Source organism: Cervus canadensis, chromosome 14 (genome assembly GCF_019320065.1).
Source record: "Cervus canadensis isolate Bull #8, Minnesota chromosome 14, ASM1932006v1, whole genome shotgun sequence".
Taxonomy (NCBI): Eukaryota; Metazoa; Chordata; class Mammalia; order Artiodactyla; family Cervidae; genus Cervus; species Cervus canadensis.
The window spans coordinates 14034708-14047266 of NC_057399.1; the positions used below are offsets into that span (position 1 = coordinate 14034708).

At 49.3% G+C, this 12559-nt stretch overlaps 1 protein-coding gene across 3 annotated transcripts; it reads left to right on the forward strand.

The window, feature by feature from the left end:
• The first annotated feature begins 4560 nt into the window (after nt 1-4560).
• On the forward strand, nt 4561-12447 carry PIGO (phosphatidylinositol glycan anchor biosynthesis class O). 3 transcript variants are annotated; one of them, XM_043487342.1, is made up of 11 exons: nt 4561-4765; nt 5763-5828; nt 6882-7025; nt 7213-7336; nt 7649-7808; nt 8150-8329; nt 8578-10102; nt 10645-10848; nt 11058-11272; nt 11874-11944; nt 12097-12447. In XM_043487342.1, exons 1-11 carry the CDS (start codon nt 4576-4578, stop codon nt 12356-12358), a joined length of 3141 nt encoding a protein of 1046 aa, XP_043343277.1. In that variant the 5' UTR covers nt 4561-4575; the 3' UTR covers nt 12359-12447. The 3 variants fall into 3 exon arrangements, with proteins under 3 accessions (XP_043343277.1, XP_043343278.1, XP_043343276.1); XM_043487343.1 differs by having other exon boundaries at nt 4652-4765; nt 5792-5828; XM_043487341.1 differs by having other exon boundaries at nt 4664-4765; nt 5792-6303.
• Nucleotides 12448-12559: the final 112 nt, after the last annotated feature.

The following is a 12559-nucleotide window of genomic DNA, read 5'->3' on the forward strand; positions in this document are numbered from 1 at the left end:
AGTGCCTTGCTTGGATGACCTCTGCCAACCTCCAGTCCTGTCAGGTCTTGAGAACCGATTCCTCCGTGAATAAGGATGAACCTCGTGTCAGTCATCCTGCCTGTCTTCAGAAGAAGCTGTGGGATATAGTGAAAGGATTAAGCCATATGTCTACCAAACTGCCAGCTGGGGAGAGTAGTCCCCCCTCTTGCTAAGCGTGGGGCTGTGAATTTGAGCAAGTGCTGGGGTTTTATTAAAGGGAAAGAGGACTTCCCTGGTAGAGCAGTGCTGTCAATGCTCATTGGGTCCCCAGGGACTGAGGACACTCATTCATTCATTCAAAAACATTTAATCATGTCTGTCATGTGCCAAGCTCAATGTTAGACATAGGTTACAAAATAACCCAAACCCAGTCATCCCTGTTTTCACAGGAAGCAGACTGAGGTACAAAGTGATGTGTGCTGAGGTGGAGGAGAGTTCTGGCTGAGGGATCCTGTGGGGAGGAGCATGCCACTGTGGGCAGCAAGGTTACTAACCCTGCCACCGGGCTCAGGCTGCAAAAATTGATGCATTCATCAGATGATGGTTTGGGACTAAGATATGCAAAGACCCATGGCTCCAGAGAAGTTGGAACATTCAGAGTTGTTTGTTGTGGCTGAAGGGTGGGGTGTTAGGGGATGTGACTATGTGGCGAAGGCCAAATCTCAGGGAGATAGGGTCCTGAAAGTTTGGACTTTTATCGAGGGGAGGCTGATGCAGGGGCATGAAGGGTTTTTCCCCCTTCCCATGAAGAATTTAAGATTAAGGTAATCAGTGTTTTAGATAGAGCTGTCCTGCTGCTATGTGGTCAGGGGATCTGAAAGAGAGATGGGAGGCTGGAAGGACAGTAAGAGACTGCCTCAGTGGTCCTAGGGGCTGAACAGAGATAAGGGGCTTTGGGGATCAAGGCAGAGGGATATTTCAACATATTTCTGAATTATAATTTATTTATCCATTTAGTAACCTCTTATTGAATTCCAACTATATGCCAGGAACAGAGGATACAGTAATAAAATTTCCTACTCTCAATGAACTTACATCCTATTTGGAAGGGACAAATCGTTAATAAAGATGCTAATGAGTTGTGCTACAGAGGAAACTAAAGGAAGGGAGGTGGGGAACTTGATGGGGCTGTAACATTAAGTAGAGTGTTGCAGGAACCCTCCCTGATGGTGCATTTAAGCTTAGATATGGAGATGAGGGGAAGATACACTTGGCCATCTGGGAGTAAAGCTAATAGGAGATTGCAGACACACCTACGGCAGAGAACGGCTGCCTTACTGGGGAGAGCTAGGGAGCTACGGTGGATGGAACAGAGTTCGGGAAGTAAAGGGCAGCTAGATGAATCGGATAAGGAGGTGGGGAGATGGTATGTAGACTGGTAGGGCCACTGAAATAATCTGGGCTCAACTCTGAGATGAGAAACGACTGGAGAGGTTTTCTGCTTTGTTTTAAACGGTAGTTTTTCTGAGATGATTCACATACACTGCAATGCACCTGCGTCAAGTGTAAATGCAATAATCTGTAATATATTCACACAGTGTGCAACTGTCATAATCCAGAACATTTTCATCACTGCTCTCCCATTCCCACCCTGCCACAAAACCCCGGTACCCATTAGTAGTCATTCCTCTCTCCCCTCAGCCCTAGACAACCACTAATTTTATTTCTGTGTCTATAGCTTTATGTATTCTTATAAATGGAATAATATGTGCTATTTTGTGATCGGCTTTTTCTACTTAGCATGTTTTTAAGGTTCATTCATGTAGCAGCATATAGCCACTTGTAGTACTTTATCTCTCTCTCTTTTTTTTAATTGGCAAACAATATTCTACTGTATAGATATAGCATATTTCGTTCATCCATTCATCAGTGAAGGCCATTTGGGTTGTTTTCACCCTTTGGCTATTATGATAAGGCTACTGGGAACCTTCATGTGCAAGTTTTTGCGTGGCCATATGTTTTTCATTTCCCTTGGGTATACACCTACGAGTGGAATTGCTAGGTTATATGGTAACTCTGTTTAACCTTTTGAAGAACTGCCAAACTTTTCAAAAGCTGATGTATCATTTTACATTTCCAACAGCAGCTGGACCATTCAGGTATGACCTAAATCAAACCTCTTATGATTATACAGTGGAAGTGAGAAATAGATTTAAGGGACTAGATCTGATAGAGTGCCTGATGAACTATGGACAGAGGTTTGTGACATTGTATAGGAGACAGGGATCAAGACCATTCCCAAGAAAAAGAAATGCAAAAAAAGCAAAAATGACTGTCTGAGGAGGCCTTACAAATAGCTGTGAAAAGAAGAGAAGTGAAAAGTAAAGGAGAAAAGGAAAGATATTCCCATTTGAATGCAGAGTTCCAAAAAATAGCAAGGAGAGATAAGAAAGCCTTCCTCAGCGATCAATGCAAAGAAATAGAGGAAAACAATAGAACAGGAAAGACTAGAGATCTCTTCAAGAAAATTAGAGATACCAAGGGAACATTTCATGCAAAGATGGGCTCAATAAAGGACAGAAATGGTACGGACCTTACAGAAGCAGAAGATATTAAGAAGAGGTGGCAAGAATACACAGAAGAACTGTACAAAAAAGATCTTCATGACCCAAATAATCATGATGGTGTGATCACTCACCTAGAGCCAGACATCCTGGAATGGGAAGTCAAGTGGGCCTTAGGAAGTATCACTACAAACAAAGCTAGTGGAGGTGATGGAATTCCAGTTGAATTATTTCAAATCCTAAAAGATGCTGCTGTGAAAGTGCTGCACTCAATATGTCAGCAAATTTGGAAAACAGCAGTGGCCACAGGACTGGACAAGGTCAGTTTTCATTCCAATATCAAAGAAAGGCAGTGCCAAAGAATGCTCAAACTACTGCACAACTGCACTCATTTCACATGCTAGGCTTCAGCAATATGTGAACCGTGAACTTCCAGATGTTCAAGCTGGATTTAGAAAAGGCAGAGGAACCAGAGATCAAATTGCCAACATCTGCTGGATCATCAAAAAAGCAAGAGAGTTCCAGAAATACAGCTATTTCTGCTTTATTGACTATGCCAAAGCCTTTGACTGTGTGGATTACAATAAACTGTGGAAAATTCTTCAAGAGATGGGAATACCAGACCACCTGATCTGCCTCTTGAGAAATCTGTATGCAGGTCAGGAAGCAACAGTTAAAACTGGACATGGAACAACAGACTGGTTCCAAACAGGAAAAAGAGTAGTCAAGGCTGTATATTGTCACCCTGCTTATTTAACTTATATGCAGAGTACATCATGAGAAACGCTGGGCTGGAGGAAGCACAAGCTGGAATCAAGATTGTCCGGAGAAATATCAATAACCTGAGATATGCAGATGACACCACCCTTATGGCAGAAAGTGAAGAAGAAATAAAGAGCCTCTTGCTGAAAGTGAAAGAGGAGAGTGAAAAAGTTGGTTTAAAGCTTAACATTCAGAAAACTAAGATCATGGCATCTGGTTCCATCACTTCATGGCAAATAGGTGGGGAAACAGTGGGCAAAGAGGCTGACTTTACTTTTTTGGGCTCCAAAATCACTGCGGATGGTGATTGCAGCCATGAAATTTAAAGACGCTTACTCCTTGGAAGGAAAGTTATGACCAACCTAGACAGCATATTAAAAAGCAGAGACATTACTTTGTCAACAAAGATCCGTCTAGCCAAGGCTATGGTTTTTCCAGTAGTCATGTATGGATGTGAGAGTTGGACTATAAAGAAAGCTGAGCGTCGAAGAATTGATGCTTTTGAACTGTGGTGTTGAAGACTTTTGAGAGTCCCTTGGACTGCAAGGAGATCCAACCAGTCCATCCTAAAGGAAATCAGTCCTGGGTGTTCACTGGAAGGACTGATGCTGAAGCTGAAACTCCAATATTTTGGCCACCTGATGCAAAGAGCTGACTCATTTGAAAAGACCCTGATGCTGGCAAAGATTGAAGGCAGGAGGAGAAGGGGACAACAGAGGATGAGATGGTTAGATGGCATCACTGACTCAATGGACATGAGTTTGGGTAAACTCCGGGAGTTGGTGATGGACAGGGAGTCCTGGTGTGCTGCGGTTCATGGGGCCGCAAAGAGTTGGACACGACTGAACGACTGAACTGAACTTTCTTCACACCCATACCAATACTTGTTATAGCTATCCTCCTGGGTCTGAAGTGATATCTCCAACATTTTGCTGATGGCTAATAATACTGAGCATCTTCTAATGTGTTAATTGGTCATTCATGTATCTTCTTTGAAGAAATGTCTATTCAGATCCTTTGCTCATTTTTGAATTGATTGTCTTTTTCTTACTGAGTTGTAAGATTCAGTGGAAAACTTGGGAAGGATGAATAATAAAAGCGATCATTTGGAGTCAGCTTGGCAAAAAAAGGGAAATAAATAGTATCCCTATTTTACAGACGAGGTAATGTCCAGTAATGACAGTGAGTGGCAGAGCTAGGATTCAAGGTAAGTTTGGCTTCAGAAGCCTAGATGTTAGTCTTAACCAAGAATGGACAGTGGTTCCCTCAACTCTTCTAGCTTAATGCCATGCCCCGGATTCTAAATTATTATAATCTCCCATTAAACTCCTCAGGCCAGCCCTGCGTTCCTTGCCGAACTTCCTCGGAGGCGCCAGCAGATGGCGACGAAGATCCCTGTGGGTCGCTCTATCCGTCGCACGCACCTCTGTGGTGCCGGGCCGCAGGCGCCGTCGCTGCACTTCCGGGCGCCATTCAAGGTGAGGCAGGGGCTCCCCAAACCCTCTTACTCTTGCTTTTCCCAGAAATTAGGGGCCCTCCTTCCCCACTCACAGAGCTCTCAGTCTGGCGGGCCCAGTACCCGGTCAAGGTGTCCAGCCGGAGGCCGGACAGCCATCAGAGGAGGCAAAGCCATCTGGACGTCTGGGTCCCAGCGAGGCCCAACCGCCTTAAGACCTCGCGCCTCTGCCCTGCTGAGCCCGGGAGGTCTCGCTTCTGTTCTGGTTATCCTGGGTGTCCGGAAGCGGAGTTCGACTCCTAAGTCCCCGCCAGGCGGCGCCGTCAGCCTGGCCAGGATTCCCCTGTGGCTGCGAGCCTTGGCCACCCCAGGGGTGTTGAAATTGGCGAGCAGAGAGGACAAGCGGGCTGTCGGAAAGCAGTCTACCACTTGGAATAAGTTTCCCCTGGATTGTGTTTTCCATCATTAGGATCTCCTGACGTACATATACCAATTCTTATGCTCCACCCTCACAGATCCTGATTCCGGGGATCTCGGGTGACGTTTTTAATTTATTTTTACTTTTGGCTGCCCTGTGTCTTCCTGGCTTTGCGTGGGCTTTCTCTCCTTGGAGTGAGTGGGGGCTGCTTTTCCTTGCAGTGCCTAGTCTCACTGTGGTGGCTTCTCTTGTTATGGAGCACTGGGCTCTAGAGTTCGGGCTCAGGAGTTGCGGTGCACGGGCATGTGGAATTTCTCCCGACCAGGGATCCCACCCTTGTCCCCTGTGTTGGCACGTGGATTCTTGAGCACTGGACCATCAAGGAAGTCTGAAAGTCAGCATTTTAAAAACACCCACTCCAGGTTGATGCCGGTAGTCTGCACACCTCACTTCCAGAAACTCTCGTATAACTGATGGAGAGGACCACTGCATTGGGTTGGCTATGGAACTGTTTACCTTCAGAAGAGCTTCCAAGAGGAAGTGATTCTAACAGGGTTTTGTATTGAGAGACTAGAATATCTACTGGTTCTTTGCCTCACAGTGATGAATTCCCTCTCCCGCCACTACCAGGATGCAGAAGATCTCAGTGCTGCTTTTCCTGGCCTGGGTGAGCTTCCTCTTCTACGCCGGCATTGCTCTCTTCACCAGTGGCTTCCTGCTCACCCGTTGGGAGCTCACCAACCATAGCAGCTGTCAAGAGCCCCCAGGTCCTGGAGCCCTGCCATGGGGGGGCCGAGGGGAACCCGGAGCCTGCTGGATGGCTTCCCGATTCTCTCGGCTCGTGTTGGTGGTGATAGATGCTCTGCGATTTGACTTTGCCCAGCCCCAGCGCTCACCTGTGTCTGGGGAGCTTCCTGTCTCCCTACCTTTCCTGGGTAAAATGGGCTTCTTGCAGAGGCTCCTGGAAAGTCAGCCCCACCATGCCAGGCTCTACCAAGCCAAGGCTGACCCCCCGACCACCACCATGCAGCGCCTCAAGGCCTTAACCACCGGTTCACTGCCTACCTTTATTGATGCTGGCAGTAATTTTGCCAGCAGCGCCATAGTGGAAGATAATCTCATTAAGCAGCTTTCCAGTACAGGTTAGTCCTCCTTGGAGGCCAGGAGTACCTTGGCAAATTTCTTTCAAAGTCAGAGAATCAGAACTTTGGGTGCCCAGCTGCATGTTTGACTAGCTAGTACAGGAAGGAGAAAGAGACCACAGCCCTGCATGCAGGGAGTACAGGTGCAGGCTGTGTCCTGGAGTTGCTAATCTTGCACGGGGTATTGGTTTTACTTTTGGGGAGCTCTTGCTCAAGGGGCATGGGAGAGATGAAGAGTTGTGGGTCTGGTATCCTCACAAAGTGTGGAGGAGAAAGCAGAGGATCCAGGCCCTGTCCACTCATTGACTGGGAAAAAGCAAGATGCACCCAGGAAAAACAGAGCAGCCAAGATAGAGCCAGGGTCTGAGAACTAGCAGAGCCTTTAATAGGAGCAAATAGTAAGAGATCTGGGTGGAGTATTGTTGTCAGGGAAAGCTTCCTGGTAGAAAATGGTAGGTCTCAAAGGATAAAGAGTTGTTGAATGAATTGCTGTGCCTTAGAGTGCATGGTTGGGAATTCCGATAGATCTTTAAAAGGCCTCTCCTCTTCCTCCTCCCCTGACTCCTATGTCCGTGCAGGAAGACGTGTGGTTTTCATGGGAGATGAAACCTGGAATGATCTTTTCCCTGGAGTTTTCTCCCAAGCTTTATTCTTCCCATCCTTCAATGTCAGAGACCTAGAGACAGTGGACAATGGCATCATGAAACACCTCTACCCAACCAGTAAGCACGGGGTCTGAGGCAGGCTGACCAAGACTGGGCGGTGGGGAGGGCTGTGTCAGTTACAAATTCTGAAACTACCATGGCTGCAGTGGCCTGGGTCTCTGTCCCTGGACATAGGAACATCAGAGCCTGGCTGGGGTTGAAGAGTGAGCCTTAATCCCATGTGCTTAGGTTCTCTCCTTCACAGTGGACAGTGACAAATGGGACGTGCTGATTACTCACTTCCTGGGTGTGGATCACTGTGGCCACAAGCATGACCCATACCATCCTGAAATGGCTAAGAAACTTACCCAAATGGATAAAATGATCCAGTGAGTGTGGGATTTTGGCTGGGGGAGTGGGTTTGTGTCTGAGATGATATGTGGTCCCAAATGAAAAAAATCCATATTTGGGGTCCCTTTCTTGGTTGAATTCTGTCTTTAGGCCTTTCTTTGACACTAGGGGGTCTCATCCATTTTGAGTAACTTAGTGTGTGGTTTTGGGCAGTAGGGTTGTGACTGAAGAGGTGTCTTTCTGCCAGATGTCTAGGCCCCACTAATGGAAGTTATGGCTGGGGGTACATGGGCCCCTGAAAAAAATATTTATCTCTCCCTACCTCCTGACACATTTCTTGATCCCCCCAGGGGACTTGTGAAGCGTCTGAAGAATGACACACTGCTGGTCGTGACTGGGGACCATGGGATGACCATCAGTGGGAACCATGGAGGAGAGAGTGAGCTGGAAACCTCAGTTGCACTTTTTCTATATAGTCCCAGAGCTCTCTTCCCCAGCGCTCCTGCAGAGGTAAGTCCTAAGATGTGCTTTGTGTGGTTTCCTGCTGTTCAACTTACATCATGATCATAGCATTCTTGTGGATCCCTCCATTTTAATTCCCCAAATTCATGACCCTGGGCATCCTCCACTCTTGTTTCCTGCCTAAGTCCCCTATGTCTTCCACCCCAAACACTGACCTTACCTCTTTTTTTTTTTTTGGCTTCTCTACATGGCATGAGGGATCTTAGTTCACCAACCAAGGATCGAACCTATTCTCCCTGCGGTAGAATCACAGTCTTAACCACTGGACCAGGAAGTCCCTAGACCTCACCTCTTTGGTGAACCTGTTGACCCTTGTCCTTGTTCTCTAGAAGCCAGAGATAATTCCTCAGATCAGTCTTGTGCCTACGCTGGCCCTGCTGCTGGGCCTGCCCATCCCATTTGGAAACATCGGGGAGGTGATAGCTGAGGTGTTCTCAGAGATTGAAGACTCCCAGCCTCGCTCCTCTGCTCTGGCCCAAGCCTCAGCTCTGCATCTCAATGCCCAGCAGGTAAGTAATGGGCTGGGCTTCCAGGTGACAGAGTTAAGTTGGGCATGGGAGAAGCATAATGACCCACTTTATTATCCCTTGTTCAGTCTTAATCACACATTCCATAGCCATGTCCTCCCTCTCCCTCTGTCCTAGAGAGATTTTGGGTTCCTGATTTCCAGGTACCCTCTTTGGTAGTACCTATCTTTGCCCGTGTCCCAGTTTATGTCTCTGAGCTTCTCCCCTTGGCCTCTGATCTTTTTTGCCAGGTGTCCCGATTTCTTCACACCTACTCAGCCACCGCTCAGGACCTTCAAGTACAGAAGCTGCATCGATTGCAGAAGCTCTTCTCCAAGGCTTCTGCTGACTACCAGCGACATCTGCAGAGCCCCCAGGGGGCTGAGGCAGCGCTCCAGACTGTGATTCCTGAGCTGCAGCAGTTCCTGCGGGGAGTTCGGGCCATGTGCATTGAGTCTTGGGCTCGTTTTTCTCTGGTCCGCATGGCAGGGGGTGCTGCTCTTTTGGCTGCTACCTGCTTTCTTTGCCTACTGGTATCCCAGTGGGCAGCATCCCCAGCCTTCTATTTCGGCCCTCTCCTAAGACCCATGGCCTCGGGTCTGAGTGGGGCCATGGTGTGTGCTGGACTCCTGGCATCTACTGGGCTGAAGCTGGATTTCGTGGTTGTAGGGGCCATGGCTGCAGTGGGCTCACTCCTGCCTTTTCTGTGGAAAGCTTGGGCGAGCTGGGGATCGAAAAGGCCCCTGGCATCTCTCCTTCCCATGCCCGGGCCAGTCCTGTTGCTCCTGCTCTTTCGCTTTGCTGGTTTCTTCTCTGATAGCTATATTGTAACCGAGGCCAGGGTTGCCCCCTTCCTTTTGATCTCACTCATCTTGCTCCTGGTTGCCCGACTTCACTGGGAGGGCAAGCTGCTGCCACCTAAGCTACTCTCGATACCTCGCCTTGGCTTTTTGACTCCAGCAGGCCCCCCGCAGTACAGTGCCATGCATGCCGTGGGACTTGGAGTTGGGTTGCTTCTATGTATAAGGCTAGCAGGACTTTTTTATCGCTGCCATGAAGAGACACCTGTTTGCAGCTCCTCTCCCTTGCTGAGTCCCTTGCGATCCACAGTGGGCGGTCGAGCCAAGAATTTGTGGTATGGAGCTTGTGTCGGGGCGCTGGTGGCCCTGTTAGCCTCTGTGCGGCTGTGGCTTCGCTGCTATGGTAATCTCAAGAGCCCTGAGCCCCCCATGCTCTTTGTGCGCTGGGGGCTGCCCCTAATGGGGCTGGGCACTGCTGCCTACTGGGCATTGGCATCAGGGGCAGATGAAGCACCCCCCCGTCTCCGGGCCCTGGTCTCTGGGGCGTCAGTTATGCTGCCTCGGGCTGTGGCAGGGTTGGCCGCTTCAGGGCTCCTGCTGCTGCTCTGGAGGCCAGTGGCAGTGCTGGTGAAGGCCACAGCAGGTGCTCCGGGGGCCAGGACTGTCCTCACTCCCTTCTCGGGCCCCCCCGCCTCTCAGGCTGACCTGGATTACGTGGTTCCTCAAATCTACCGACACATGCAGGAGGAGTTCCGGGGCCGGCTAGAGAGGACCAAATCTCAGGGTCTGCTGACGGTGGCCGCCTATCAGTTGGGGAGCGTCTACTCAGCTGCTGTGGTCACGGCCCTCACTCTCTTGGCCTTCCCACTTCTGCTATTGCATGCAGAGCGCATTAGCCTTGTGTTCCTGCTTCTGTTTCTGCAGAGCTTCCTTCTCCTGCATCTGCTTGCTGCCGGGATACCCATCACCACCGCTGGTAAATACATGTCTCAGCCCTGATTCATCCACGGACAGTAGGGATGTAAGTTCGGCCCCTCTTATCTTTAGGGAGGTGTTGCTCCTCAGGATCTTCACCTTGATACAGGGTCTCATACCCCCCAGTCAAGAGGGTCTTCCTGATGGCCTCTCTCTTATCTGCTGTGGCCAAGCTAACTGAACCCTCCCAATTGACTTTCAGGGCCAGCAGAATTCATGGAGGAGATAGACACACAGTACTCTAAGACTCAGTTTTTATGGAAATGCTGCATCCTCATGAGTGCATTTCCTGATTTTCCAGTGATGAGAGAGAGTGAACTGTGTGTATATGAGAGAAAGAAGTTGCCCACAGATTACAGCAGTGGGGTTTTGTGCCGGGGAGGGAATTCGAATAACAGAGTGTTGATTATTAGAAGGTTGGGGTGTTGGGGTTGCGTGTGTAGGAGACTTAGCGCTGAGGTGGTCGTTGTGTGTGGTCTCGGGGCAGTGGGCTGCGGGGGAGGGAGTGGGACGTGACTGTAAGAGGCACATCTGCTCCCCCAGGTCCTTTCACAGTGCCGTGGCATGCAGTCTTTGCGTGGGCCCTCATGGCCGCACAGACCTTCTACACCACCGGCCACCAGCCTGTCTTTTCAGCTATCCAATGGCATGCAGCCTTCGTGGGAGTCTCAGAGAGTCGTGACTTTACCTGGCTGTCTGCTTTCCTGGTGGGAGCCAACACCTTTGCCTCCCATATTCTCTTTGCAGGTACCTCCTCATTCCTCCCTTGCTTCCACTGTGGCTTTGTGGAAGGAGAGGAAGCCCCTGCATTTGAGTAGGGAAGATCATTTTGTTAGATGTTTGGCACCCCTGGGCCTGTGCTGATTGGAGGCTGAGCCAGCTAGAGTATGTGGGGGACAGGGTCACTTGGTCCATGGGTCTTCCGTTGATTCTAGCCCTGCCTTTCTCTGAGGCAGTAGGTTGCCCGTTGCTCTTGCTCTGGCCCTTTCTGTGTGAGAATCAAGGATCCCGGAAGAGGCGGCAGCCCCCAGGAAATGAAGCTGAGGCCAGAGTCAGGCCTGAGGAGGAGCAGGAGCCACTGATGGAGATGCGGCTCCGGGATGCACCTCACCACTTCACTGCGGCACTGCTGCAGCTGGGCCTCAAGTACCTCTTTGTCCTTGGTATTCAGGTGGGTGCCAGGGACAGATCATGGAGTGAGTGATCTTTTCACATGCGTGGACATCGCCTTCTTTCACACTTTGCCAAAACCCTAGGAGAGAGCCTTGACTGAGGCTTAGATAAGTGAAGTGATTGCCCAAAGGCCAGTGACCTCAAATGGCAATACTGAGACTTGAACCTAGGTCTCCATCCTAGTCTTGGATTGTTTCCTCTCTACAGGCTAGATCTGGACTTCATGGTTGCATTTGGGGATTACTCCATTGGACAGACTGGAAAAGCTGAGGTGATGGTCAGGATTCTTTCCCAAGCTGTGATAATTAATCTTCCTTTTGTTCAGAGGCAGAGTGTGTGACTCTGACATTCCCTCCACCCTGAGAGGCCGAGCCCGAGTGTTAAGAGACACAGATGAATAGTGCTTGTCCACGGTCACACTGCAAGTCATAGTAGGGCCAAGAAAAGAATTAGCTTTCCTAACTCTTAGCCCAGAGTTCTTCACTGACGGGTACTGCTTTCCTTCCCCTTCCATTCTTCACAGGGGTCTGCAGCAACTCTCTACTTGACCCACTTCCTCCTCCCCTTCCCAAATAACTTGACCCCTCCTCTTCCCTCAGATTCTGGCCTGTGTCTTGGCAGCCTCCATCCTCCGCAGGCATCTCTTGGTCTGGAAGGTGTTTGCCCCCAAGTGAGTGGATTTGCTTGAGAAATGTTGCTGTGGGGAGGGTGAACCTTGGAGCAAACAATGAACATCCAGAATGGACAAGGTTTTGCCTCAGTGGGGAAAAGACTCTAGATCTACTGTTTGTGTCCTTTGAGATTCTCTACCTTTCTTTGCAGGTTCATTTTTGAGGCCGTGGGCTTCATTGTGAGCAGCGTGGGACTTTGTCTAGGCATAGCTTTGGTGATGCGAGTAGATGGTGCTGTGAGCTCCTGGTTCAGGCAGTTAGTTCTGACCCAGCAGAAAGCTGGAGAAAAATCTAGCCTGGTCTATACGGGTGCTGGATCATCTGCAAGAGAGGCTCAGCCACACCTCTTACCGCCATGCAGCCAGGACCCACTGACATCCGGGACTTCATTATTTTATAATTCAAGATCATAGTGGAGCCTAATTCCTGACTCCTGCATTGGATACATCTGAGGAACTGAGGGGCTGTCTCCAAAGTGGAATAAAATAATAATGTAAATGTATGTGTCTGAGGTGTGGGGAAGCCCCGACTGTCCTATAGGGGATATGAGGAAGTTCTGTCTCCCTTACCCAGGCACAGATGGGATCAGCTGTCTTACACAGACCTGGCTGCAT